Source organism: Zootermopsis nevadensis, unplaced genomic scaffold (assembly GCF_977971745.1).
Source record: "Zootermopsis nevadensis isolate Lab colony 2312 unplaced genomic scaffold, Znev_1.0 Znev_ptg000003l, whole genome shotgun sequence".
NCBI classification, from domain to species: Eukaryota; Metazoa; Arthropoda; class Insecta; order Blattodea; family Termopsidae; genus Zootermopsis; species Zootermopsis nevadensis.
The window spans coordinates 281,551-309,465 of NW_028259135.1; the positions used below are offsets into that span (position 1 = coordinate 281,551).

General features: G+C 38.2%; 1 protein-coding gene across 2 annotated transcripts in view; it reads left to right on the plus strand.

The window, feature by feature from the left end:
* LanB2 (laminin subunit gamma-1) overlaps positions 1-26,346 on the plus strand; it is a 161,072-nt gene extending 134,726 nt beyond the window's left edge. For both annotated transcript variants that reach the window (XM_087359845.1, XM_022065866.2), the window contains 20 exons: positions 298-523; positions 2,415-2,674; positions 3,911-4,080; positions 4,920-5,052; positions 5,410-5,634; positions 6,835-7,020; positions 8,049-8,246; positions 10,425-10,621; positions 11,054-11,269; positions 12,034-12,304; positions 13,396-13,574; positions 13,675-13,805; positions 14,380-14,490; positions 15,975-16,179; positions 17,363-17,600; positions 18,608-18,810; positions 20,395-20,553; positions 21,115-21,232; positions 22,517-22,629; positions 23,161-26,346. In XM_087359845.1, coding sequence (XP_087215971.1) covers positions 298-523; positions 2,415-2,674; positions 3,911-4,080; positions 4,920-5,052; positions 5,410-5,634; positions 6,835-7,020; positions 8,049-8,246; positions 10,425-10,621; positions 11,054-11,269; positions 12,034-12,304; positions 13,396-13,574; positions 13,675-13,805; positions 14,380-14,490; positions 15,975-16,179; positions 17,363-17,600; positions 18,608-18,810; positions 20,395-20,553; positions 21,115-21,232; positions 22,517-22,629; positions 23,161-23,283 — 3,662 coding nt within the window. In that variant the 3' untranslated portion in view covers positions 23,284-26,346. The remainder of the gene's footprint in view (positions 1-297; positions 524-2,414; positions 2,675-3,910; positions 4,081-4,919; positions 5,053-5,409; positions 5,635-6,834; positions 7,021-8,048; positions 8,247-10,424; positions 10,622-11,053; positions 11,270-12,033; positions 12,305-13,395; positions 13,575-13,674; positions 13,806-14,379; positions 14,491-15,974; positions 16,180-17,362; positions 17,601-18,607; positions 18,811-20,394; positions 20,554-21,114; positions 21,233-22,516; positions 22,630-23,160) is intronic.
* Positions 26,347-27,915: the final 1,569 nt, after the last annotated feature.

Sequence of the window (27,915 nt, forward strand, 5' to 3'; positions counted from 1 at the left end):
CGAGGCTTTGATCGAGGTTTCGAAACGTCTTCCTTCTTATGGTGCAAGGTTGTTGGCCTTGCGACCAACCCCCAACCTGGAGCATAACTTTAGTTTCAGGCAGGAAAACATAAATAAATTATGAAATTCTTTGAAAACATGGTTAACAATTTTATGAAGGGTATGAACTGTACACATTTCTTGGCACACGCAAGAAATACTTTGATGTTAAAATACTGGTTCAATTCGTGAGCTCATCTGTGTGAAAACTTTGCGAGTTTGTTGGTAAGTGAACGCATTTTAAATGTAATGTTCCAGGATCTAGGAGTCTGCAGTGCAACAGTGAAGGAAAATGCCAGTGTAAGCCTGGAGTGACTGGGGTGAAATGTGACCGCTGCGAAGAGAATCATTATGATTTTAGTAACCAGGGTTGCAAACCGTGCGGTTGTAATGCAGCGGGCAGTCTGAGAAATCAGCCCAGATGTGATCCGTACTCTGGCACTTGTCAATGCAAGGAAAATGTCGAAGGCAAGAGATGTGGAGGGTGAGTTTGCACCCAAATAAGATATTCCCTTCCCCTTATACTTGTGATGTACATGATTTAATCTTATCCGGGTTATTGGCCGCTGCATATCTCTTCGTTTTTAAAATCACTGTCTTGTATCTTGTTGCGTGGTTTGCATTTCTGTCTAGGTAAGTGTCGTATTAGTCCCGCGCCGTAGCCGCGCGGTCTGAGGCATCATGCCTCGGACCGGCGATACGCAATGCGCGCTGGTTCGAGTCTCGGGGGAGAAGAAATTTTCTCGTGAGCTTTCGACCGGTGCCAACCCAGCATCGTGAGGAAATTGGGGAGCTACGATAAGTAGCGTAATCCGGTCAGGAAAAGCTAGCAATGGCTGGGGGTTCGTCGTGCTGACCACACGTCACCCTATATCTGGTTGGATGATCGTTCACCTCCGCTTAGGCCGGCAGCCAGCTAGTCGGCTCTGGCTCTCTGGAGCTGTTACGCCACGGATTTAATTTCATTTCAAGTGTCGTATTAATAACTTTTCATAAGAAATTACTTTTCTTTAAAATCTTCATGATCATATATACAGCTTATTGAGTGCTATATAATCCCTTCAGTTGATACAGCTTCATTAAATAAGAAAATAAGCTGAAGCCTCAAGTTGTAGTGTTCCTTTTAGTCTTTGCTCACCAACAGGATCAAGAATTCACTTCTATGTTGGGAGCTGGCCTATGGTTAGGATTCCGTTACAGTGGCAGGGTGAGAGAGATGTCCGTTAGTCATGCTGAGGGCTTGGAACGCCCTCACATTCATAAAGTTTTTAACTCTTATTGATGGAGAGGAGGATTGAGGAAGATATGGACGAAAATTGACACGTCCCATATTCTGGGAGTGTGTTCCGTGTGCCGCGTATAGACCACCAGAGTTCTGGCTACACATATACGCTTCTTTTTCAATTTAATGATTAAAGAATATTTATTCATGTTCAAACACTAGTCACAAAGCCCAAGAACTGTGGTCTCTTCTCCAGAACAACCAGTTACGATTTTTATAAGAAAACTTCAGTTCTCCTATATTTCGACATACACGGAACTTGATTTTCAGTAACGAGTGATGCAATACGTACTTTTTATAAATTCCTACCATGAATTGTGTGAAATGAACATACAATGAGTAATTCATGTTAGTCAGTCCATTAAGATTTTTTTGGAGTTTTAATATATTGGTGATGGGGGTTCTTTGCTGAAGTTTCTCAGGTAAATTTTAATTTTGATTCTTACTGGTGTCCTGCTTTCTTTAATTAAAATTACTAGATTTTTAAACACAGCTCATTGGTTAAAACAATTGGTTCCTGGTACAAAAATACAGGTTTATAAATGTTACTTGTAACATTTTTTCAGTATGGTGTTTATGTAATAGACTGAAACAAAAATAATGTACGGCTCTGTCCGAAATAACATATTCACTCTTAAATACATTTAACAACGGATTGTTTTCTTGTGTGCATGTAAACTTGTACCTGCTGTAAATCAACGTCGGCACTAACGAGACCAAATATCAGGACTGTATGGTTGTCACTCCTGCTTGATATTTGTGAGATCCCTTCCGCACCATTTCCAATTCGTCGTTCTATAACCATCCTGTCATTCATTCCATGTTACATAATTTGAGCTACTGAAAGTATATTTAAATCATGCATAAATAAATAAATGTATAAATACATGAAACACTAATGGGGAATGAAAAATCACAAAGGATTCATTTGGAAACTTACGTAGTTCAAATCACGTCTTATTCATCTTTCTGTAGGTTATCACACATCCAGTACATATCAAGCCGTAATCAACGTAACCTGAGTTGTAGCAGTAACGAGATGTCGGCATCTTAAAGCCCTGGTGAGATCATAATGTCATTTAATTTGTTGCAGTTGCAAGCCTGGATATTTCAATCTGGATACTGAGAATGAATTTGGTTGCACACCCTGCTTCTGCTATGGCCATTCCTCAGTGTGCCGGTCTGCGCCCGGCTACTCAAAAGTAGAGATTGCGAGTATTTTTGCTCGAGGCAACGAGCGTTGGTCTGCGCAGGACTACAGAGGACATACTCTGAGTATCCAGTACAATGGTATAACACAAGCCATTGGGGCCAGTGCTCCAGGCAGAGAGGCTATCTACTTTGTGGCACCAGGTAACGAGCGGAGAGACCGATGATGTGATGGCGTAATACATTTTGATTCTCTCATTACACCGGTGTTCTGTAAGGATTTGAATAGTCGCCCTCGGTGGACTAGTGGTTAGCGTGGACACAAGGTTCGCATGTTCAAACCCGGCTGAGGTCAATGGGTTTTTAAGGGTGGTAAAAATCTGTAGCACAACTTCCTTCGGAGGGGAAGGTCCGATGTTGTAGATTTACGGCATATAAAAGAACCTTACGAGCATGAACGAGAGCAAAATTCAGCGGCAATTTCTCATCTAAGTCTCTCTTGATTCACTACTAGATGGCTCTGGCAGAAAAAAATAAGGACAGAGTAGGAATTGTGTGGAGGCAGTGGGCGTGTCACTCACTACTCACAAATGCACGTTTCAAAGACTAGGAAATCCTCTGAAATGGAGATTTATCTAAAATACTTAAAATCATAAACAGTTTTGTTTTGTATGCATAATTTTATATATTTTAGACAAATATTCAACCTGCACTGTGTGCGCGGTTTTAAGATTGAGTTGTAGAGCCAAGGAAGTAGAAGAGGAGGAGGATTTGAATAGGAGGACGGTTATATAAAATTAAAAGATAGAATAATTGTCAATATTACATTATTATCTCTAATTAAGTATATGTTATAAATTAGTACAGCTTCGTTATTTTATTTTGTGATAATTTTATATTTTCATACAATATATGACACACTTAAAAATAAATTTTAGTCCTCTGTTCCAAAAAAAAGTATCCCTGGTGTTAGCATCACTGCATTAGACCAATTATGCTTAAAATTGTTAAAAAAATTTTTTTTTTGGCCGAGCAGCGATGTCATTACTGAGTTAGAAACCAGTGTTTCAGACTGGCTCTGCCCCCATCATCAGGGAGATTATCAGAGAATGAGCTAGTATCTGAATCATCGGTTTCTCGTAAATCAAGACTTCGTTTCTGTTTATTAAATCTGTCGGTGTGATAAAATATTTTGGGTAATTTGGTCTATGAATTTGGGCTTTTGCTTCATGTTGATACGACTGATTACCCATAAATTTTTTATTGCTTCCAGCAGACGTGTAATCTTCAAGCTGTACGCAAATAAAAATAGATCAGACTTTAAGATTGTTTTGTTGTTTCTCTAAAGAACAAAGTGTGCTAGTTAAATTGTAGGAATTGTTTTAAACTCCTTCACCTTTTAGGAGGAATCTTTTGGTACAAACTGCTGAATATTTCCAGACAGATTCTTGGGTGACCAACGAGCCAGTTACAATCAAGACCTGACATTCAAGCTGAGGATTGGAGAAAATGGGCCATCACCCACTGTAGAGGATATTGTACTCGAAGGAGCTGGTCTTTCCATTACTCAGGCAATTTTTGGACAGCAAAATCCTCTTCCTTCAACAGTTGTAAGTGGCTTTTGTCTAGTTAAATGTTGACTGCTTTTTGTCTGGTATTGTTCATTATTTCTGAAGCATGCAAAGCTGCCCCACTATACACCATGTAGGCACTTGGGAGGAGAGGCGGTATAGCTCCTACTCGTTCTTGACCTCGGCACTAGATGGGGGTGAGTGGTCAGCATCACGCCCCGGCCACGCTTTACTCCCGAGAAAGGACCGTGGTACACGTTGGGTAGGAGGTTGGGTGAGCCCCAGAAGCGGTCTGGACGCAGAGGCTAGAGGAAAAATTCTCGGTCCCCGTCGGGGATCGAACCCCGGTAAAGTTCAAAATAAAAGTCTTGGATGTTGCTGCTTCAGTACAGTTTTGCAAATTAAGTTGTGAATCATCATCATCATCATCATTAGTTATGGTGACGTAAAATCAATGCATTTGGCTCACCTAAACCAATCAACTGACCAGAGCCAGATGAATCCAGTTTACAATTTGATTTTATATTTCTTTAATATTCTCTCCCAATCCGTGCCCATGTCTTACACGTGGTCTGATCCCTTGAAGTTATGTCTAAAATTGTGTATGCATTTCTCACCACTCCAATGCATGCTACATGCCCTTCCCATCTTTATCTCCTTGATCTGGTCATCCCAGTAGCATTTTGTGATGAGTACAAAGCTTCTAATAATGTAATTTTTTCCATCCTGTTATTACGTCCTGTCTCAGCCAATTCAAATTTATTGATCACTTTCCTTAAGCTAATTATTTAACACCTTCAAATGAAGCACAAATTCCTTTTATATCTTAGAATCGTTTCATGCCCGCAAATTCCTGATATTATTATTAACTGTCTTAGACTCAAGAATACAAGTTTCGGCTCCATGAACACCCGCAGTTTGGCTGGCAGCCTCGTCTGTCAGCTCGTGATTTTATGAGTGTTTTGGCTAACCTGACTGCAGTTCATGTAAGAGCTACGTACACACCTGAAGGTGAGTTCATTTATAGAATAAAATATTACATGTTTGTGGTTTACCATCCAAAGCTACAGAATTAAGTCAGTCATTATCCCCTGCGCACTCTCACCTGATCCAAAGTGTTTTCAGAACTTGTGTGGCAGCCTGTACTTCTTGAAACCAGAAAAAAACATCACTCTCACATAACGTCATTAAAGTGGTCATTCTGCTTTGTATTTCTGGATCATTAATGGTGGTGGCATGTGGTTCTGTAGTCAGTCCGAGACAAAACTTGGACTTGTGATAGACGTTCTGTTACAGGCACTGAAATTTCTAGTCATTTTATGCTCGCTCTGTGTAGTACTAATATGTTTTAATTTTTATTCTGATAAGGGGTTGGATTTCTGGATGACGTGGTACTTCAGACTGCCCGGCGAGGAGCAGCAGGGCGACCTGCCAATTGGATTGAAATGTGTACCTGTCCTGATGGATATGTGGGGCAATTCTGCGAATCTTGCGCCCCAGGATTTCGGCATGAACCGTCAAACGGGGGTCCGTTTGCGCCTTGTGTGCCTTGCAACTGCAACGGACATGCAGATATTTGCGACGCTGAAACCGGTGAGCTCAGTATATTCATCCTTACTTTTGTTTGTATTCAGCCGTCAAACAGCAAATAGCCACATGTGAGAAGTGGGCAAACAACTAGCCCTTTTTGACTTTAGGATATTGTGTTATATCAAATTTGGATGCTACATCCTCCTACTAAAGTGGGGTGTATCATGAGCGTCCAATGGGTTGCCTCACACAATTTGATTTCCATTGGATAGGAGGTTTTCAAAGTGTAAAAACTTGGTGAGATGTCTTATGCATTCTTCCAGAATATTTAACTTTACATTTTACTTACGGCTTGGTGGATGCTGAGTAATGGTAATCTTAGCCGTTGTTTCTACTCCTTTTATCTCGTACTTATTTTTTTAATTCTTAGGGATTTCTTATTATTCTTCTTCCCACTGCCTTATTGCACATTACAGAGGCTTGTAGATGGGATCTGAAACCTTTCTAACTGATCGAGGCAGCGTACGTTCGTTCAAAGTACATCTCTAGACAGATGCGTTGTCTGGTGAAGGTGTCTTGAGACTTAGCGGCCATTGAATTTTCTGTAATGTGGTGACAATAGTAGATCATGCCATATTATGTTGTGTAGTCAAGTAAGATCTTCATAAAATATTCCGTGTTTTTTTTCCATCTTAAGAATGTCAGCTAGCCATTGATTCATTTTATGAGGGAAAACAAAAAGGTCCGGTTTACCAGTCCCATGAACGTACATATGAGAATTTGAGGTGAATTGCTGTGTTGTGTTTACCACAGCTTTAGGTTGAGATAAGCAGTCAGATCACAGGTCACCTGCTTTTATCCTATTTGATATTATTTCCCACTCTGTTGGATTTGAAAAAATATAGTTGTGACTGTATTATTTTTGCACTTCTTTTTCTAAAACTTAACTTTGTTCGGAAAGAATTTTTTTATGCAGAGGTCACGCGAGTAGTCGTGGCTCTTAAATGCGCGATGTGTAAGCCGAGAGAGGGGAGTTCATTAGAAGCGGGGGTCACACATCCTCAGCTGCGGTGACGCACCGAACTAAACACAGCTAGAGCTACAAACCAACTGAAGCTGACACCCCTCTAGCGCGTGCTTCGGAAGGGTCCATCTCGCACGACCAAAATCATTCCTTCGTTCAAGTGCCAGCACTCGGCATCATACGAACATACAGGGCTTCTCTCTGTCAAGCCCATATGTAATGTTGTTTGGTTCATTCAGGTCGCTGTATATGCCAGCACAATACAGCTGGAGACAACTGTGAACGCTGTGCTCGTGGGTACTATGGTAACTCACTGCAAGGAACTGCTTATGACTGCAAACACTGTCCGTGTCCAAATCAGGGAGCCTGCACGCAGCTGGTGGACGAAACAGTTGTCTGTTTGGAGTGCCCCAGGGGATATGGAGGTGAGATGCCTGTGACAGATTAACCACCTAACCAGTTACCTAACTAAATAACTTTATGGTACAAGGTGAGGTGTGGAAAGCAAGTACTGAGATAAGCAAGAAATATAATCTTGTTGTTGATCATTACGCATCATCAGTGTTCACTTGTTTGTTGGACTGTACCCAGTGTCTCTTCAGTTGTGATTACACATTCTCACAACCTATTTCTCAAACGTACGTTATAATATTTTTCTACTTTATATGCCTAAGTTTTCCAAGTATCTTCTGATGAGATTTTCCAAACAGATTTTGTATTAGTGTTTTGTCTGCCCCATGTGAGATTACGCATTTCCAAAATAAATAAATAAATATATGAGTTTATTCATTGAATTCATGTACTGTGTCATAACCGGTTTCTGGTGGCAATGTGCATATTTCTTCCAATGCTTTACCCCATTTATTAAATGCTTACTGGGAGCCTCTACTTTATACATTTTGATTATTGTTGTATTACTGCTGTTTTTGTGCCTGGCTGTTGTCATGCACAATAATAAATGAATTGTACTGAACTGAATCTCTCTGTGCCGCTCGTACAATTTAAAAAGTTGCTCTTTTATTTCAGCCACTCTTTAGAATATTTTATTTATATCTTTGAAAATACCATCAGCATTTAAATTTGTCATAATATGATATGAATAAGATGACATTGTTTTGTCTGCAATTATTTCATTTCTGTAATTACAACATGAAGCATAAAAAGTCCCCCAACAACATCAAATTCCCCCGTTGGTCTCTTCCTGTTAGGTCTTCTAATTAAAACTATGTAAACATTTCTCATCTCTTCCATGTGTTATTTTTTCCAAGTCAATTTCGCTTGCATCCGCATGCATTCAATAAGAGTATTCAGTTTAATACTGTACCTAAATACCAGTTTTCTTTCCTTCGCCTCTGCTGTTGCCATGGAAACGTGTAGCAGTCCGGCAGCATGTAATGGCGGTACGGCAAGGTGCTCTAAACACTTTTTCAAAGACATATTTGTTTTGCGTCAGGACCACGGTGTGACCTTTGCAGCGACGGTTACTACGGAGATCCAACAGGAAGGTTTGGACCGGTTCGGGCATGCCAGCCGTGTGACTGCAACCAGAATGTCGATCCTAACGCCGTTGGGAACTGCAACAGAACTACGGGAGAGTGCTTGAAGTGCATATACAACACTGGAGGACGTGAATGTGACCAGTGTATGCCAGGTATGATATCACGTATTTTATTTGTGTGTTTAAACTCAAGATATTAATAAAGTATGAAAGAACTTTCCTTAAAATGCTTCATTGCTTTTGAGGTTATTGAAAAATTTTAAGTTATTATTAAACGATGGATGTGCTCGCGTGTTTATTCCTCTGGTAAACAGCTGGTTTATTATATGCGGGTGGTTGATAAGTGTGAATGCACACTTGTTCCAGCTGGTGGTAGTCTGAAGTAATATTCGTTCTCCCTGTTGTTGGCCAGAAAATTTATTTGCAGTTAGCACAGACGCTAGTTAGTAGCAGTCTGTAAGAAATTTTAAATTTCTCTGACATGATTGGCTAACAACATATACTAGATTAAAAATTCCCATCGTAATGTCAACAGATGACAATAATCACGAGTTTCCACCATGAATTCACAAATGTCAGGAATTAACTTAGAAACCTATGAAACTAGTATTGTGATCCTCGGTAAATCGCGAATGATCCATTTATAATAATTTAAATAATTGTCATTAGTACTTATTTCCATTATGTCAGTTATTCAAAGTTTTTGTGTGATCACCGTATTTGTAATGTTAAAAAAAGTTTCCTACAGAATTTGTAAGTATATTTATGGCCCACGCAAAGTTAAGTTGGTGTCTAGTGGCATGATATATATACCAGATCTCCACGAGAACTTCTTGAGAATCTGATATTGACTTTTATGGAACACAAAGACAAATTCTTCACATGAGTCCACCAATAAACCTTGTCCTGAGCTAGATGAATCTGGTCCATACACTTACAGCCTATTTCTTCAAAGTCTTTTAAATATTATCTTCCCATCTACAACTTGATTTTCCCCCGAGGTTTTTTGACTAAAATTTTGTATGCATTTGTCTTCTGCCCATCTCATCCACCTTAATCTGATCACTCTAGTATTATTTGTTGAATAGCAGAAATTATGGAGCTGTTTATCATGTATTTTTCATCATCATTCTGTTTACCCCCTCTCTCCTCAGTACCGTGTTCTCAAATGCCATCAATGTGTGTCTTTTCCCTTTGGGGCGATAAGCAAGTTTCACAAGTAGAAAACAGCAGCTAAAATGATAGTATTTTATATTTGATTTTTCTAGGATTCTAGGTAGAACATGTGAAGATAACATGAAGCGAATCTAGCAATGACATGAGTCAGCTTTTGATTTCTTTGTGAAATGTATAAATATTTATGAAATTGCTGGTAAAGTGTGTATAATTATTCTGTTGGGCTTATCCATTGTGTAAATGCTCTTGTTTAATACCACAACATTCAGAAGTTGGTTCTACTTCAATTTTCAGGTGAGTAGGGGGGAGGGGAGGAGCCACGGTGGTCTAGCGGTTAGAACGCTGGCCTTGTAATCCTGGGGTCTCGGGTTCGATGCCCGAATTTATAACTTGTGTTGGGCAAGGCCATGGTCTAGGGAACACGGAGTTTTCCTCTGGGGGCTTCCCCGGTTTCTCCGTGGCATCCCAAATATTACTCCATTCACACACAGAAGAAGGCAGTGGCAAACCACCTCTGGATCATCTGCCAAGAACGTCTATGAACAGGTCCCAGTCCGAGAAAAGGATGGAAGGATCCTGTTCATATGGACCTGTCGTCAGACAGAACACTGAATAATAATAAGATGAGGTGGTCTAGCGGTTAGAATGCTGGCCTTGTACTCCTGGGGTCTCGGGTTCGAATTTATAACTTGTGTTGGGCAAGGCCGTGGTCTAGGCAACACGGAGTTTTTCTCCGTGGCATCCCAACAATTACTTCATTCACACACAGAAGAAGGCAATGGCAAACCACTTCTGGATCATCTGCCAAGAACGTATATGAACAGGTCCCAGTCCGAGAAGAGAAAAGGATGGAAGGATCCTGTTCATATGGACCTGTCGTCAGACAGAACACTAAATAAATAATAATGATAGGGGGGAGGGGAGGGAGTCCTTTAACTTATCTGTTGGAACCCATGCTTGAAGTAGTCTTCACCCAGCGGAGTGGAACGTTTCCATCCCACCATTTATCTGATGATGTAAAGTTACAAAATCTTGTGGTTTTACATAAAAAACAAGTGGACTGTGGATAAAGCCTAATATAATAATCACCATCATCAGAAATTTTATACTTTGCTGTTCAAGTACCTGAAACTTTATTTATTGTTTGTTTTGAAGGCTTCTATGGTGATGCATTGGCAATACCAAAGGGAGACTGCAAGCAGTGTCAGTGTAACCGAGATGGAACGCAGCAAACTGGGTTTGGTCCTCCGGTCTGCGATCAGCTATCTGGGCAGTGTCAGTGCAAAATACATGTCGTAGGGAAGAATTGTGACAGGTGTGAAGATGGTTTCTATAACATCATCAGTGGAGAAGTAAGTGGGCATTGGAATACAAAGTAAAATGTCAAGTAGATGATTTATGAAGTTAACAACGGTGTCTTGTTTATTTATTTTTATTATTTAAATTATTGTCTCTGAAAATGAAAAAAAGTCTGTCTGTCTGTTCATGTCATCCATTCATATCATAAAGAGGGTGTGGGAGATATAATAATTTAAAAAATAGAGAAATAGGATTTGCTTCTTGAGCATTCATGTGTACTAGTAGAGACATTCTCATAAAAATCCCATACCATGGACAGTAACAAACTTTTTGTTTCCCGTGTACAGTCGTTACCATTTGTGCAATACCTGCGTTTGCTTTGCTGTTCGTGTTACACTTAATTTATGCCTTAAGCCAGGCTTTTGCGCACGCTGAAACGCTGAAGCACCTACATATTAAATTTGAGGATTAGTTTTATGTTTCAGGGTTGTCAGCCATGTAATTGTGATCCTGTGGGTTCTTTGAACCATACTTGCGACCTCTACACGGGACAGTGCCAGTGTCGACCTGGTGTGACTGGTCAGAGGTGTGACGTCTGTCAGGCGTACCAATATGGATTCTCTCTCGTTGGCTGTAGACCATGTGAATGTGACCAGATTGGGTCTCTTGCTCTTCAATGTGACCCTCTTGGACAGTGTCCAGTGAGTAGAGAACAAAATGTTTCTTGCTGCCATCTCAAGGCTTTCTAAGATATTGTGATGTTTGAAATTCCGCTACCCAGATCCGTGCTGGAGTGTGAAATTCTGCGTTTGTTTGATTTTACAACTGTTTTATTAACATTGGGGGGGGGGGGGGGACATACAGAATTTTGCTGGGAAACCGTTCTGGAAAATGACCGCTGGGCAGATCCAGAAGGAGATGGGAGGATAATATCAAGATGGATCTTAGGGAGGTGGAGTGTGAGAATGGTAAATTGATGGAGTTGGCTCTGGATTGTGGCCAGTGGCAGGCTTTGGTGTTGTCGGTGTTCGACCTGCGGGTTCTGATACCATGGAATTAGTTGCTGCATTGTGGGACCTAATATTTAAATGTACCTTGGCTGCATGGGAAGATTTCTTTTATATGTCATGTTAAAGGATTAACATGGCAATGTCTTTGGAAAAAGCAGAAATATTCAGTGTCATTAGCCTAGTTCTTCCAGTTATGTTGAACCCTCAGTTACACTTAATCCACTACGGTTATAATGGTTACACTGCAATGACTTATCTTCCTGGACGTTGTTTGGTAAAATGGGATAAATCATGTAAAGATGAGGTTGCTAGTGTGTACCTTACACTGTAATAATATTTTATTTTATAGTCGAGATTTTTTCTCAGCCCTGGAAGATTGTGTCTTTCTCTTGGTCAAATTGTATTTGTTGTGTCAAAGTTATGGGTGTTTTATGCAATGTTGACTTTGTTCCTAGTGTCTGGAGAATGTGGAGGGCCGCCAGTGTGATCGTTGCAAGGAAAACAAGTACGATCGACAGCGTGGGTGTGTAGACTGTCCTGCTTGTTACAACTTGGTACAGAGTGCGGCTAATCAGCATCGAGTCAAACTTAAGGAACTCGAGAAAGTACTGAGTGATATTGCAAGTAATCCGACCGTCATCAGTGATCAGGACTTCGAGAATAAACTGAAAGAAGTTGAAAGAATCATGGAGCAGCTGTGGAATGAAGCCAGACATGGGGCAGGAAGTATGATTTATATGAGTACATAGCTTTGCATGTAACGGGATGAGATGTACTACAAATAAGAAATTTAAAATTTATAAATGTAATAACTACTAAATCTAGATCTTTCTTGATTAGCTGGAACTTATTCAGTTAATGAATTAAATTACTCTTTTTTGTGGAACATCACTGTGTTGACAGAAGCCAGGTATTCGATTATAGCCTGAGCCATTTCAGCCAGTTTCCAATTTTATAACCTATTTATTGAAGGTAAGATTTTAATTATTACCTTCCGTCTACACTTAGTTCTCCCAATACCTTTTCTTCTATTGTATGCGTAGATATTTTGATTTTATTATATTCAAGTTTTCTAGCACTGTAGTTGGGAAATGTAGACAGTTTTGTTTGGAAAACATAAAAAGAAAGAGACCACTTGGAAGATAGGAGTAGGTAGGATAATATTAAAATATATTTTAAATAAATAGGGCGGAGTTTGTGGCTGAATGTATTTAACTCATGACACAGACCATTGGTGGGCCCTTGTTACTCTTTGGTTTCCATTAAAGGCAGGATTTTCTTAACCGACTATTAGCTTTATTCGTTGTAGTCAATTAATTAGTCAGTTTGTACATAGTCAAGAAATGACTTTTCAAGTAATTTTATTTTATATTAGGACTGTGAAGGATAGGAGTTAAAAAAAAATTGACTTTTGTGTGCCTTTCTGTCTGTTTTTAATTCTATTACAGGTACAATGAAATTCCAGTGCAAGGTTTATCCGGTTGGCAGTAAATTTAAGAGAACCTTAAATAGAGGATGTTTAACGTCGAGATGATCAACTTGGGCTCATTGAAATTGAAGTTGAATATTGAGAAACCTTAAATTGAAGAATGTTAACTCAAAGTTTTACTGTATCCATATTATAGATCCTAATTGGCCACAACTACTTCTTTAAAAAATCCTTCCTAACTCGCCGTTATCTTCCTCATATCTCTGCCAGTTGATACAGTGTTACAAAAGTGCCAATACACTTTTTTTCAAAAATATATGAGAACAGGAAGTGTGAGTTTCTATACTTCAGGTTCAGTTCCATGTTGTTGGTGTGTTCGTGTTTCCAGGTGAGGATAAGAGCTTGCTGGAGAGACTGGAAGAGCTACAAAAGCGTTTTGACGCAGTGGGCGAACTTACTGACCAGACTGATGAGCTTACCGACAAAACAGCATTGAGCACTGCACAAGGCATTGGGAATGTTACGCTTGCAGAAGAGACTATTGAGAAGGCGTTCGAGTCTTTCAAAGTAAGTCGAAGTAAATATTTTTTTCAGATGCCCCGCGTGCTGCCCCGATAAAGGACGTTTCTTTTCTCTTGTAATTTATTTCTAACCTTTATCGCTACAGGACACGATGGATTACGTGCAGACAGATGGCTCTGCTGCTTTAAAGAAGGCTGTGGAACGCTCGGAAGAGTTTGGGCAGACGAGTAGTCAGATGTCTGAAATCGCACGGGAAGCTCGAGGTTTGGCTGAAAAGTGAGTAACCTGGCACATGAATAAATCTCTGTTCTTCTGTTCTGTATTGTGTCAATGTTCGTACGTTATATTTACTTATTTTTTTATCATTTTAGCCAAACCACTAGACTTATTACTAAGACACAGTGAGTTCTTATTAATTTAGCCATATGAAATTAACACAGAAGATAAATACAAAAGCTGTTTTATAAAGAAATGTTACTTAGCTTAATTTTAGTGTCATAAAATGTACTTGTAGTAACCCAAGGAACATGTTACACTCCGCAAACCAAGAAGTTAATGTTCCTGACTTAACAATCATTAGCTTCTCAACTATCCACGCATTTAATTGTGTGGACGTGTATCTGTATTTCTCTTTATGTTGTAAACCTAACAACTAATTATAGGAATTTGATCTTGGTGGATACTGTGTTTCTGTTGTCAGATTAATTAATTAATTTTGCAATTTTCACGACTGTATGAGATTGAGGTTCTCATGGAGATGGGGACCCATATACTTGTGGCCTGACTGAACATGTATTCTAAACAGAACCTTGTTTTAATGCTTTGTTAATATTCAGCTTGTCTTTGGCAGACAGGAAAAAGAAGCTGATGATATTCAGCTGATTGCCGCCAGAGCTGTCAATACTTCCACGGCAGCTTATGAATTGGCGAGGGATGCCATAAAACAGCAACAAAACATCAGGTATTGCAAACTCTCTACACTTGTCCTTTTCTAAAAATATCTGTCGATCAAAAGATTGTTCTGCATGCCTTTGCAAATATGATAAATCATATTAGGGAAAGTTTAAAAGCAAATACATTTTTTTTAGTTAATCTCCTTGTATTTGTCCATTTGTGGCTTTTTCCTGCCTTCCATTAATTTCAATTACTTTGGCTACACATATATTAAGTTAAAGATACCAATATATCCGTCTAATTTGAAGAAAGACACGAATGATTGTCACCGGCATTTCCGAGACAAGGGATTATGTCACATGGCAAAAAAACATGTGAAGACTATAGTTTGCTTTGACAACTATTTCTACCACTAGGCAAGTTGCTAGCGTTGGAGGCATTTGTTGTAGTGAAGATCACATTTGCAAGTTTGAGGTCTCATGTCAGCACTTAATGGATAATTTAAATTGGAAATGGACACTGAAATATATCGATCAAGATATTTGAAAGCAAATATGTAATTGTTGTTTCTCTGTGAGGTATATCAAGTCCAGTAAATTTTGTTTATGGGCAAAAAGTAATCATCCTTATATGTCATTCACATTATTATTTTATTATTTGTTCTGTGTTGGAAAGGCTGCGAGTGCAAGGGAATCAGGTATTTCTTTTATTATTCCATTATATGTAGTTCATTGACATTCTTATTTAAAAGTTCCATGTTTAAATCTGACAGTAGTCAATCTTATTTGCGTGAAACAACATTTAGAGTTTTGTTTTTGTAAAATACACCAGTTGCTTACACAAAGCATGAATTAGTATGGTAGCCCTTCACTCACTCACTATGGCACAGGAAATTCTTTGAAAAGTCAGTTGTATACTCGACTTGTCAAAGAATAGCCCACTTTCTGTATGGAACATGAAAGTTCATCACCGTATTCACAAAATCCCACCATCGGACTCTGTCGTGAGCTAGCCATCATTGCATGGTCTTGGTTGTTTTATTGGTTGTTCCATTGTGGAATGGCAACAGCATAGCTATGAAATGGTGTTGAAAGGGCTTTAGGTAGCCCCTTACCCGCATGAAGTCGCACTCGGTGGACTAGTGGTTAGCGTGCTCACCACAACCCATGTTTCGTGGGTTCAAACCCGGCCAAGGTCGATGGATTTTTAAGGGCGATAAAAATCCGTAACATAACTTCCTTTGGAGGGGAAGTAAAGCTGGCGGTCCCATGTTATAGATTTATGGCACATAAAAGACATTACGAACATGAACGAGATGTTTCGTAAGCAAAATTCAGTGGCCATTTCTCATCTAAGTCTCTCCTGATTCACTACTAGATGGCTATAGCGGACAAAATCAGGATTGAGTAGAAATTGTGCAGAGGCAGTGGGCGTGTCACTCACTACTCACAAAAGCACACTTCAAAGACAAAGTAACCTCCCACATGGGAGGAGGCCAAGGCCTGAACTTGGGCTGTAGTCTAATTTAATAATTTAATTTCTTGTTTACAGTGATGAGTTAAAGGTTCTGGGACAGGAACTAGGAAGTACTGAAGAGAAGCTGGGACATACGAAGGAGTTAGCTGAAGTGGCCAGCGCAGCTGTAGGAGACATTCACACGAATGCCCTTAAAATTTACACTGACATATATAGTCTCAACATTCCTGAAATTAATATTCCAAAATTGAAGCAAGTTGCTGAATTGACTGCAGCTGAGGTAAGTTGGTTTAAAGGATTTTCTTCCATTATTCAGCGAGAGAACTTTTTTGTAACAAGTATCCATTGAGTTTCCACTACTTTAGACAATATAACAATTTTGTATTTATTAATCTGTATTTGTCAGTAGACAGTATCGTTAAATCAACTACAAATAAAAAGCATAATGTTATGGTCACTCACTCTTATGCATATATCATATTTGCCTCTTTATATTCCGTTGTGTTAAAAATACGTCTCATTACATGCCAATGTTGGCACTAAGGGGAGCGGAGGTATAGCTCCTACTCATTCTCAACCCCAGCACAAGAAGGGGGTGAGTGGTCAGCACTTTACCCCTCTAGAAGAGGAGCCCGGTACCCATTGGACAGGAGGCTGGGTGGGCCCCAGAGCTGGTCTGGATGCAGTGGCTAGAAGAAAAATTCCTGCCTCTGTCATAGATTGAACACCGATCGCCCAGCCCGTAGCCAGTCACCGTGCTGACTGTGCTACCTGGCTCGCCTCCTCTGTGTTGGCATAATACTGTAGAAACAGTGATTTGCATAGTAAAATATAGTTCATATAAGAAATAAGAAGATTTTCCCTTAAATGTAAATGGGCGTCATATTGTTGTGGAAGACTGAAAACAGTAAGGGGTGTGTCCTCCCCCCCCCCCCCCCACCCAAAGTGTTAGGTTTTAGCTATATCCGTGCCATCAGATATGACCCTTGAGCCAATTTGGTCCAGTTGAAATTCTCAGTTTTTTCCCCCAAGGTTTATTTTAAGATATTTTCTGTCTCATACTGAGATAGCACCAAATCTCACAGTTTTGTCATGAACATTCTGATTCATGTCTAATGGGTGTCAAGTTTGCCTAAGATCAACTGTAGACAAACTCACAAGGAGTTTAAATTTTCCTCAGTCTGTCCAGGTGAATGCTGAATAGACTATGAAGTATTTTCATCTTTCTTTCAGAGTCGTAATTTAGTCATCCTTGCATTGAAATTATATGTTAATGAGCCCTGATAGGCAGCAGGCACCTTTGAAACGTCAGTAACTTCTACCAAACTACACAGGACACCTGAAATCTAACCCAGAGACTTTATCAATTTTGATGGCAAGCATTAGTGCCTAGAATATCTCATTTATTTCTGTATATACATTAAGTGCATTCGTCCTAACATGTATCGTGTTATATTTTTAAGGCTCGGATGATAAAGCAGGAAGCAGAAGACCTTCTGGCTGATAATGAGAGCCTCCTTGAAGACCTTAGGGACCAGATCGATGAGACAAGGGAACTGCTGGAGAGGGGCCACAGTCAGCAGCAGATTGCAGATGAGTTATTGGCGGATACAGATGCTGCGAAGGCTAAAGCTGAGGAAGCGGTTAGTAGAGGGGATGAAATTCTGGAAACAGCCAGGAAGACATTAAAAACACTGCAAGGTTTGTAAATATTGATTTATGGGCATTTATAACCAGATACCTGGCTGCGTGATTTTAGTGTTTGCACGCCTTTCACATCTTCACACATACAAATTTAATTGCATTTTTAATTTTTATAAAATAGATTGACTTCATTTATCATTTAATAGTGTGTAACCTGAATTCCTTTTTATGTTTTATATATTTTTATGCCGCGCTCAGTTACAAATTTAGCGGGAAAAGAGATCGAGTTCGACCATGAAGAAGATGGAAAGATCAATTTGAAGCCAGAACAGGCATTAATGGCTAATCCGTGATGATGATGATGATGTTGTTTATTTGCTTTGACACACTCACTTATTTTACCATCTCTGTGTCTGTTTGCTTATTGTCCATTTTAATTTTTCTTATGATAATGAATTAAAAGATGACCATGGTGATGTGGCCTCCAAAGGCATGACTTTCATACAGATTTTTTAAATCATCCAACTTATTAAAACATTATTAGGTTGATATGTAAAAACACTCATTTGATGTGGTTAATCTGTAACATTTCCTGGTTGAAAGAGAAATCTGTTCCAGTAGAATAATTTTGTTATAACAACTCTGTATGTTGCTGTATAAAGTGAAGCTTTCGCGGCGACCGAAGTTAATGAAAGACTCTCGGGTAACAAGCCGCGTCAGGTGGCTGAATGGTGAATAAACCATTTCTTCTGTATGTCGCCGCTGAAACAGGAAGTCATGATTCATAAAAATGATGCTAACTATTTTGGTAATGTTTTCTTCATTTATGGAGACTAAGAGTCCCATGGAGTACTGCTTGATCCAAGAAATGTATGTGTTAGTTTCCATAGTTGTGCCTTTTTGATAAATATGACCAATCAGATTGCTTGTATATTTATTTCTTATATTAAAAATTGTTTTTGTCATGTGATCAGTACCAGCATTAAATTTTTTGCATGGATTATTGAACTTTATTGTGAGAAAATTGTATGAGACAAGTTAAGTAAGCAATGTTTGTTTTACAGAGTTTGATCAGCAGGTGCAAGATAGTAAATACAAGGCAGAGGATGCCCTGAGTCTGGTACCAGAGATTCGGCAACTGATCGCTGATGCAGAGAACAAAACTGATAATGCCAGGCAGGCACTGGTTGGTGCAGAGCACAGTGCTCAAATTGCTCGTGACACAGCGCAGGAAGCACAACAGAAGTACGCAGAACAGGCTTCTCATGTACGTCCTAAAAATATTTTATGAAAACAGTGTGTTTCACGCTTCTTCAATTGTTACCAGATTGAAGCAGAATATAATTATATCTGACTGAACTAACTCTGTGTCCATGCCATGGCTTAGGCTGTTAGTCACTCATTTTTGCTGCGGGGGTCACGGTTCAATGCCAAGGCAGTGTATGTGAGATTTATGGTTGACAGAGCAGGGCTGGGACAGGATTTGCCCTGAATACTTTAGTTTTGCTGTGCCAGTTATTCTGCCATTGCACTGCACACCTCATAAGGGGGTTAAACAGTGGGCCCATCTAAGGCTGCAGTGACAAGGGATTCAGTCTTCCCCAGACTTTATCAGTAACTGACAGTGAAACCAAAAGTTTTGTATCTCCAAGACCAGAAACTGTCACTGACCAATATCTTGAGATAGGCCACTTCTATCAAAATTAGTTTGATGCAACATATGTTATGTTTTTGGTATATCTGAATTGCGATGTAGTTGATTTTTGAAATTTATTCTTTATTTGTTGCAATTGATTTTGAATTAATGAACTGCGGTATGCATATTGTATTTATAAATGCATTTTACCTCAAAATGATTCATTGCTTGTTGAAAAGGAGTGTATATTGTCTTGTATTCAGTAAATGGTGTTCCACAAACTTTTTCACCTGTGACACACCCTAAGGTGTTGAAGACACATGATGACACACCACAAAATTATGCCTCGTGGAAGGGAGGTATGAAACTGTACATGGACATAAATATGTATTTACATATAAATCCTTACTCCGTGAGAAAGCAGGCATATGAAAACGATGCAACACATTTTGGATTAAACTATTGTTAATGATGATTCCGGTTAATTGGGCTATCTGTTAATCGGGGCAGCCGTTTATTTGGGAAACAAACATTTTTAACCCTTTATGTGGAACTTCGCACAATTGGGGCAGTCACTTAATTGGGCCAACGTGTTTTAGTCCCGATGTGTCCCAATTAACCGGAATCCACTATATATCACAAATCTAATTACGAAAGATAAGGTATCTTTTTTTATAACTGCAAGATGCAAATAAGCATTCTCTTACAACAATTTGTGAGACACCTGAAACCTCGTGATTGTACACCAGTTGCAGAACATTGCAGTAAAATAAGTAAAACTATTTTCTGCACACACCATGAAGATACACAAGGAAAAAAAGAGGAGGTATAACCTTTACTCATTCTTGACTTTCACATTAGATGGGGTGAAAGTGGTGAGTTTCATGCATGGAGAAAGGTCTGCATAGGAGGCTGGTGGGCCCCAGAGCCAGTCTGGACGAAAAGGCCAGAAGAGAATTTGTTCTGCCTGGGATTGAACCTCAGTCATCCAGTCCATAGTCAGTCACCATGTTGGCTGAGCTACCTAAGCTCCCCTAATATTCAGTATTAAAAATTAATTTTTGTCACCCAGAATCTGTTTAGAAACATTTGATCAGTCATGTAATTTGAAATTATCAGCCTGTTGATAACATTGGGACTTCATTATTAATAATAATAATGTAATAATACATTTATTAAATTCATAGTAATAATTTATATTTTAAATTATATTAGGAAGCAGATTTAATACGACAAGGAGCTGACCAAACCAAGCAGGATGCTGGAAAAGTTCGTGATGAAGCAGAGGCACTGGAAGGCCGTGTCGCGGTTACCACAAACAAAATTAAGGAGCTTGAAGCCCTAGCTGTTCAGGATGAAGAACTTACTACAGTGGTAAGTACAACAGTTATTAGGTCATTTCACAGAAACGTACATTTCTTGGCTTGGATGTGTATCATGGCTGCATGGCACACATTTTAATACAACAGGTTTAAGTTAACCATCATTATTTGTGCGTCGCTACTTACATGTGTTCCACATGGCCTTGTACCACACTAGCATACCACTAAACTGTTGACCCCAAAGTTAAAGTTTGGCTCGCATTACCTCAGTACTTGGCTTTAAATCTTGAAATCCCTTGATTTTGAGCCTTGTAGTTCATCATCATTGGCTGATAAAAAACATGGGAACAAAATTATTGGTGAATTGTTTGCTTTGTCAAACTGTACAAAAAAAAGGGTGCAGAATTTTATATGAAGACATAACCATTTCTTTGTTTCACAGTATCCAGTAAAATACATGGTTTAAAAGATGTACCAAGTTTGCGTGTTGCATAAAAATGCATTTGTCAGGGAGGCATACTGAAAACTACCTTATAAGTTATCTTCTTTTAGGAATTAGTCTAAATTTGAGAAGTGTAATAAAATTAGTGTTGTGACTATTACTGTTTCCTAGGCAAAAAATAAAGTGGGCCAAACCAAAAGTAAATCGGCAAATGCTACAAGACAAGTTGAAAAAGCCCTGGATGATGTCGAAGCTATTATTGAAGAACTGAATCAGTTACCTAACATAGGTAAGACCTCACTTTACTGCTACGTAACAGTGTCGATGACTTATACAGTTGCTTTTCTGTTTTGTTTGCAGGTGTGTGAAATCGGTAATTTTAAGTGCAAGCCAAGTTTAAGTCATGTTATGGAATGCTTACAGGTTCCAAGTTTAAACTCGGGTTTGATCTCAAAATTTTTTTCATGTTTCACAGCAGCTAGGGCAGTGGTTCTTAAGGTACAATTTGGCTGCACGCGACAGAGACGGGAGACGGACACATCGCAGCTTGTCGCCACACACTTTTGAGGTGACGACCGAGACATGCGGCAAAGTGTTTGTTTCCTTTGTTTTGTTGAGACATATGTGCACATATTCTGTGAAAAATGAGTACAAAAATGCTTCTAAAAAGGTTACTCGAAGAAGAAGAAGAAGATGATGAGTTGCTGTGTTATTTGTTGCGAAAGAAACAAAGAAAACCTATGAGTTCAATATTCAAAACCAGACGTGAAGAAGGATCTTTCTGTCGGTGGTCAGTGGTTGGTTTTCTGCTACTGATTCTACCAATTGCTCATCTTGGTCACCAGTAAATTTAATTTCTGCCATTATTTTACTCAACAACACACGTGCTGCCTGAGCCTGTCGCGAGACACTACTGGTCCGAGAGCGGTCTCCTGTGCTTTGTCTCTGTCGCCTGTCTTTGTCTCGCGCTAGTAATTGGACTTCATACGATTGTACAGAGAGCAGACAGGAAGCGACCAGTCTTGGTCTCGCAATTCTGTCGCTTGTCTCTGTCGCGTGCAGCCAAATTGTACCTTTAATGTCTATGGGACTGTTACCACTTATGCATGTTCATTAAACCAAAATTACCCTTTTTCCTCTTTCAGAGAATAGAGAGCATGTAAGAACCTCTGCAATTGACAAAAAGAAAATTATGATTAATCATTTTTGTTATATTTAATTTTCTCATATATTGTTGAACAAAATTGAACGCCTGTTATGTTTTATACCATTGTGAGAACACTGGAACACTTTGTTGCATCAATGGGAACATTTTCATGTATAAAATAAATCATAAAATAGAAGCCATGGGGGAGCAAAGTATTTTAGACACAAGCCAAAAGGGGGGGAAAGTTCAGTTTGTAATTCTGAGGAATATTGACAGACATGCAGTACTCTGAGTGAAGAATTCTGCTGTGGTAATAGTGCTTTATGTCAGAGAATGTGACTTTCTTATAATGTTCAGGAGCTGTGGTTCTTGGCAAGACCGTGTAAAGAGACTGTACTGTGTGTGCATCCTTTTATTTTGATTCAGACCCCGCAGTACTAGATGATCTGCAGTTGCGACTGGAAAGAGCGGAGAAAGAATTCAAGGTAGCAGATCTTGATGGACGCATCCAAGAACTGAAGGACGCCAGAATTTCACAGGTATGGTTTTGGGATGTGTGCTTTATAAAGGCGAGTATAATATTCTCGTAATAAAATTTATAAACAACATAACATACTGACAGTGGGTAAAATACATGTTATTTTCCAGGATTTTCCTTATTTATGTGTGGTTTATTTCGTGGCACAGTGTGTGGTGTGATAAGTTAAAATATGAAGCCACTTAAGTATACCTAAACCAAAAAAATATACAGTACCAATAAAGTCAGTAGTAAATAAACAGTAGGTTGTGTTAATTGTGAGGTTTTAGTTTTATTCTGGATGGTTTTGATGATGTAATAAAATCTGGATTACTGGGTTTTCTGACCTTGTCTATTGTCTGATGCTATAAAGTTACACGATGTATCAAGGACTGGATCTGTCCTTGTCTTCAGGTGTGGAGTGGAAGGGCACCTACTCCGCAGGGTCCATTAGAAAGAGCTTATCTTAATCACTGGACCAGTACTTGAAATTTTGTGTAAATTTATAACATCAAACGATGGACAATCCAGGTTTCAATTTGTTAAATGACAGGCACAGTGGGTGAAGGACTACCAAGATGAAGTGGACAGGCTCCAAGCTGATGTACAGAATATAGAGGACATCAGTAACTCGCTGCCTGATGGATGTTGGAAGCGGGTGCAACTTGAACCTTAGGGAACAGATGTGTACCATTTTGTAAAGTGAAATTGAAAGAACAAAACACCACTGAAATATACCAGAAATGCTCTAAATGTGTCTTGAACGTTATCAAAGTCAGAGATGTGAGTGGTCACTCATGGGGATGCACAGATCATGCCAGTGTCTCACATGCTGGTAAACAGAACGGTTATACAAAGAGACCAAAAATTACTGTGATTAAGGCATTAATACAATCTTCCTCTGTGCACTCGTGCCTTAGGCATAAGTTTGACAATTTTTAGAGGAAAAAAAATGTTCTTGTCACATCATCATACAATTCCAAAAATATTGAAGATACAACAAACTGAAGTTTATTTTTGTATCAACTCTTATTGGTATGAACTTTTATTTGCTGGATCGCTACAATATTCTGAATATTATCAGTGGATAGTTTATTTGCAGACACACATACCAAAGAATGTAATTGCTTTGACTTATAAATATTTGTTTTTTTTTTTGTAGTGTAAGTGTTTTAACAACCATTACACATTCAACTCAGTGAACGGAATATAACAGCTGCTTGGTGCAGTAGCTGATAACAGTGGTGTTACTCCACGTTCCTGATACATTATGTGGTATCAAATGGAATTAAGAACCTTTCATCTGTTGTGGAAGCTAAGATTTTTATAAACTTTAATTTTTCATGGATGTGCCATATTTTGATAAGATTTATTATAGCATTTGCCTAATAGTATTTAACCAAACAGGGTATTTTTTATGTGTAGTCCTACACAAAAAATTCAACTTCAATTTCACGCAAATATAGAATTTTGTAACAAGTAGAACATTTAGAAGAGGAAGGAAATTTCTTTTTCTTGTGTTGTCTTGCCACTTTTACCAAGTTCAGCATCGTCTGACTCTTATCGTGTGGTTTCTCTTCGAAGATATCTTGGGCAATCAGCAGAAATGCTGTGTCTACCTGAATCTAAGACATCCTTTCAAAATGAAGAGTGAAACCCTATATCCCACAAAACCTTCTGAGATTACACACACAAAAAATGTTATTTCATAACAATTTTAACCTAGTGCTTTTATCTCAGTAATATAATATTTTCGTGGTTACACAATTTTGTTACTGTTTCTGCAGTGTTTGTTGTCGTTATGTTTAGATATGTATAACAACTTGTGAGTACTGCTGTAGTCAGTTTTCATATAATGCACGTGACTTCATGTTTATAATTGACTCTAGACAAACCATTCAGCAATATAAATATTTTTTGATAGTCTGCATAATTTATTCAAATGGAAAATGTTGTTTGGTGTGATTAATACTTTTGCTACATGAAAATATCTCTATCGAAACATCATGCTGTATGAGATTATGGTAATACAAAGCATATGCCAGTAGGTGGCTCTGCCAACAGTATATGAAAAACTTAATTATGCTACATGAGATTATGGCAGGAGTTAAATGCATGTTAATTATAAATACGGTAGAACAGGGACAACAAACCATCATGGATATCTATGATGGGACCAAGAACTAAACTGAGTTTTTGTTAGAATTAAAGTATTTAGCAAATACATATGAAACTTTGAATGGATACAGGGTTTTTTATATGATTAATATGTATTAAACTCAGATGGAGCCGCAGTGAGCTGCTCAGTAATGAGGACAAGTTATTGATTGCTTTGGAGAAAGTGTGTTTGATGAAAATTAGATTTTATTATGGGTGAATCATGTGGGAAGTATGAGGATTGTGGTGCTTTAGCGGTTAAAGCTAAAGAAGGATGAGCTATTTGTGCTTGATGCTAATTTTGCTAATTCCTTCATCCCAGAATCCCTAAAATGATGGGAAGGACAGGAAGGAGGGATGGAAGCCCTCTGGCAGGATAGTAAGTAAGGCAAGCTGTGGTAGAGTCCATGGTCTTCACATAATGATGTACATGAGCTAAAAATCATGTACATAATTTATAACTTCTGGTTGTGTGGTTAATTCCTTGTACTATCGCTTCCCAAAACATTTTCCTAACCACACAAAAACATTGTTATAAGATGAATACATTGACGTTTCCAAGGTTTCTTTTTTAGGATGAAAGTTTAATACAGGCCTTATTATTTAGAAATTAAGATGTCTTATATTTGGGTAGATATGGTGCTTCAGATTTTTCATGTTTCTGTGTCTCATCTTGTATGGCTTCAGTATGAAGACTGATTTATTGTAATTATTTAACAACACTGTATCAACAGTAGATGTTATTTAATTAGAAATGAGTTGTGAGATGATCATATATGCTGAACTTAGGGTGATAGAAAAGAATATTACCCATATTAATTTCAAAATCTGATGTCCATTTATCTGGAATGACTATTGCAAACCACAGAAAATTATGTCAGAAGAGCGAGTGTACTGGTTAATATTTGAAGTTGTGTTTACTGACTACAAGTTTTGACATGTTATTAATGAGCTAATTAATTTTATTATGAAATAATTCTGCATAATTTAGTAATAAAATAGTTGATTTTTTTTAAAATTATTAATTAGAAATTTCACCGTTTTGTCCAATATTTTGAAGACTTTGTGTAGTTCTATGAGCTCATTAAAAGAAACCCTGTACCATAGGCTCTAAGTTTGTTTCATGCAACAACTTCTATTTTGTAAGATGAATCAAGGTATGCTCCTTTATCAAAAATATGCAATACTGTTGTGGATAGAAGCACAGCAGCAAAACACGAGTACCTTGCAATATTATTTTTATACCAAAGATGTTAAATGAGTGTTTTCTTGTGCATTGAATTCTAGTTCTTTGATGATAAATGTGTGGCATTTTGCAATTTGTTTATTTTAATTTAACAGAGAGAATACCTCGGTTGATTTTATATGATTCACTGCCAGTAGTTGATATATTTGTGTCTTGTATTTTCACATCTCATCAAGTTCATAACACTTTGAAGACAAAGAGAAGTTTGGTGGTAAGAATAGGTATGTATGTTTCATACAGAGATAATAAATATTAAAGTAGATGAAATAATAAAATGTATGTAAAAATGTTATAATTAACCATTTAAGAGTCTGGAAATAACAGTACCATATTTCATTCTTTCATTTAATTCATGTACCCTCATTTCTTATCGTGACATAAATATATCCATATATATTTTATGCATTCTTTAACTTCACATAGAAGAATTAAAATAAAAGGTTTTGTCACAAAAGACTGAAAGGGATACTGGCAGGTATAAATTCAAAGCATGTGGAAGAAGAAAGTGGTGTGCTGTGGTGACAATTATTCCTTCTTGTTATATGTTATGAAATCTGTGTTGCATGACACTGTGCCTATACAGAAGTGACAGACAAAATCATCGATCATTAGATGATGTGCTGTGCAAAAGAAGCACGAACATTTTTTCTGGTCTTTTATTACTTCATAAGTTATGGAGTGCCACTGTCCAACTTTCTCTGATGTGTGACGGACACCACTGATGGTTTTCTGCAGGAAAGTTCAAATAATCAGTGCTTCATTCATTTCGAAAGATGTTGCTCAGTTGCTTTGATATGTTTACATTAATTTTTTCAGTCATGTTCCAGGCATATGATTTTACTACTGTTAGAAGTACCGTTATTTTTAATTAAAATTCACTGTTTTTTTAACTCTCAACTTAAATTTAGGGAACAGTTTAATTTGAATACTTAAAATGACAATTTCAAGTGTTAAGAGACAGGAAGAGCTGAAAAACAACACGTTATCATACTGTTCGATATATATGGGATTTTAGGTTCTCGTGGTAGTGAAGATGTCGATATTGGCCTTCTGGGTTGTAGCGTAGTGTGAAGTAGTAGGTAGATACCAACATTTTGGAAGAACATACTGTTGATGAAAACCGAAGAGCAAAATACCTCCAGCATCTATATTGCCTGGTGAGTATTAATCAAATTCCACAGCCAAGAAATTAGTCAGTTTGACTGCGTTTAATATGACTGTAACTGCAGTCATGTTTGTGTTTGTTTTATTGTCCATCTGGAACTAAATTTATCCCAGTAGCAACTTATTTTCTTTAATGTAGCATGAGATTTTGCTCACATGTTAAATTTTCATAAATTCCTGCATGAAACAGAATCCTTCATGGGAAACTGATATTCACTCAGCTGGTCCTGCCCTTATGGAATCTGGAAGTTTGTTAATGTGTTCACAAGAGGCCACCACTAGACCCAATACTGAGTCATTTTAATCCAATCTACATCAGACACATTTTTAATCCATTTTAATACTGTAAGAGGTGGTCTGTTCCAAAGGGCAAAGGGGTTGGGCCCCATCAACTTTTAACACCTTAATATATAAAAAGTAGATTGATGCTTTTATAATTTGTTTGATGTAGTATAGCACAAAAGGTTTTTTTCAGGATCTGTGGAGAAGATGCGTAAAATGACATGGAGGGTCTTACAATTTTATCACAGCTTTTCATAAGAGTCCCTTCCCTTGGCTTTTGGTGTTAAATAGATGCTTGAACATCTGTTCGCTTCTGCTCGGACCAGGACATTTTTGTTCGGTGAGAAGTTTGAGAATAACATACAAATTTGTGTCTTGGAAATCAAGTTTGAGAATAAGGAATACATGTATTAATGAGTGTTTACCACTGGGATTAAGGTTCATGAAATAATGTTTTCA